The sequence below is a fragment of the Piliocolobus tephrosceles genome, unplaced genomic scaffold (genome assembly GCF_002776525.5).
Source record: "Piliocolobus tephrosceles isolate RC106 unplaced genomic scaffold, ASM277652v3 unscaffolded_34844, whole genome shotgun sequence".
NCBI classification, from domain to species: domain Eukaryota; kingdom Metazoa; phylum Chordata; class Mammalia; order Primates; family Cercopithecidae; genus Piliocolobus; species Piliocolobus tephrosceles.
In genome coordinates, this window is record NW_022318581.1 from 1 (window position 1) to 1,458 (window position 1,458).

Here is a 1,458-nt window from a genome sequence, read left to right on the forward strand (position 1 = left end):
AAAAGGATGCATGGGGCTGAGTACAGGAATCAGCACTGGGGCTGGGGTTCTGGGAGCAGTGGTGCAGCAGGGGGTGAGCTGCAGGGGGAATGGAGGATGAACCAAGGGGAAGGCGTCCCCCACTCCCAGTGCTCACCGGCCACCTGCAGGCTGACAGCAGCGCTGCCAAAATCCCGGATGCTCACGAAGCAGGTGAAGCTGCCCTCGTCTGCCACACGCACGCGCTGCAGCCTCAAGGATGCGTTGCCCTGTGCCAGCAGGTCCAGGAAGAGTGCCGTGCGGTTGGCATAGGCGCTGCCCTGGTCCCGGCCCTCGGTGAAACTGTGCACCAGCTGTTTGGTATCTGTCAGCTGCCAGATGAGGTTGAGCTGTGCCAGGCTAAAGCCAGGCTCGGGGGAGAAGGAGCAGCGCAGGGTGGCATCGGTGCCCACCAGGGCTACCACCGGGTCCTCAGGGACCTGGACCTCCACGGCTCCTGGGGGTGGGGTCAGAGGGGCAGGGTGATGAGGAGAAGCAGGACTCTCCAGGCTACCATCCAAGTCTCCCAACCTCTTCCCCCATCAACTCCCAGACCCTGTTCCATCTTCCTATTTTCTTCTTAGATGCAAAAGTAAATTAAGCCTGAGGACTCTCAGATATGGAGTCTTCCCAGTCCTCTGAGAACAATCACAGCAGGTGGATCTTGGCCTGACCAGATCAATCCCAGGGCCAGGCCTGGGGTAGGTGACCCTCACCAACTCCAGCCCTGGTGAATCCTGCCATCAGGACTCCTTTCTTTCTCCCACCCCTCTGCTAACCCAGATGTGGCTCCAGTCTTCCCAGAGGCTTCCAGAGCCTTGAAGTCAGGAAAGCCAAGAAGGCCTGTGATTGCTCCGCCCCCAACCCCATCCAATGAACACCCCCACCTCCCCGTTATCTTTCTCCCTATCATTAGGAGGCAACTCGCTGTTCCAGGAGACTGAAGGTGGGGCCAGATTCGGAGCTCCCAACCCCTGCTGATAGAAGCAGAACCCCCCTCCCCCAGGTGGACATTTAAGCAAAGAAACCTGTGGGGCTTCTCTGGGGTGTGATGGTGATGGAGCCGTGTGCGTCCTGCTGCAGCACGGGGTTGCGCACCAGGCAGCTGTAGGTGCCATTTGCACCCAGCACCACCCGCAGGACGCTATGCACATCAAACAAGCCCTGCTCATTGGCCATCTGCGACGTGGTCACGTTGCCAGTCAGGGGCGCACCCTGCCCATCCTGCCAGAACACCTCAGCCTCAGGGTAGCCTCGGTAGCTGGAGCACGTGATGGTCACCGTGTCCCCGGGCTGCAGGTCCTTGTTAGGCTCCAGGGTCATGCTGGGCTTCGAGTAGGGAGCTGGAGGTGGCAGAGGACAGGGGTCAAGGGCAGGGCAATGGCAGACGACGAAAAGGATGCATGGGGCTGAGTACAGGAATCAGCACTGGGGCTGGGG

The 1,458-nt window shown here is 60.3% G+C and overlaps 1 protein-coding gene across 1 annotated transcript; it reads right to left on the reverse strand.

Annotated features, from left to right (window-relative positions):
• Positions 1-136: 136 nt before the first annotated feature.
• On the reverse strand, positions 137-1,356 carry LOC113222778 (CD276 antigen; the record flags this gene model as incomplete). The annotated part of the gene is made up of 2 exons (XM_026452389.1): positions 1,047-1,356; positions 137-475 (listed from the first exon to the last, which is right to left on the reverse strand). Coding segments are annotated over exons 1-2 (634 nt in total), but the record flags the coding sequence as incomplete, so codon positions are not given.
• Between the last annotated feature and the right edge of the window lie 102 nt (positions 1,357-1,458).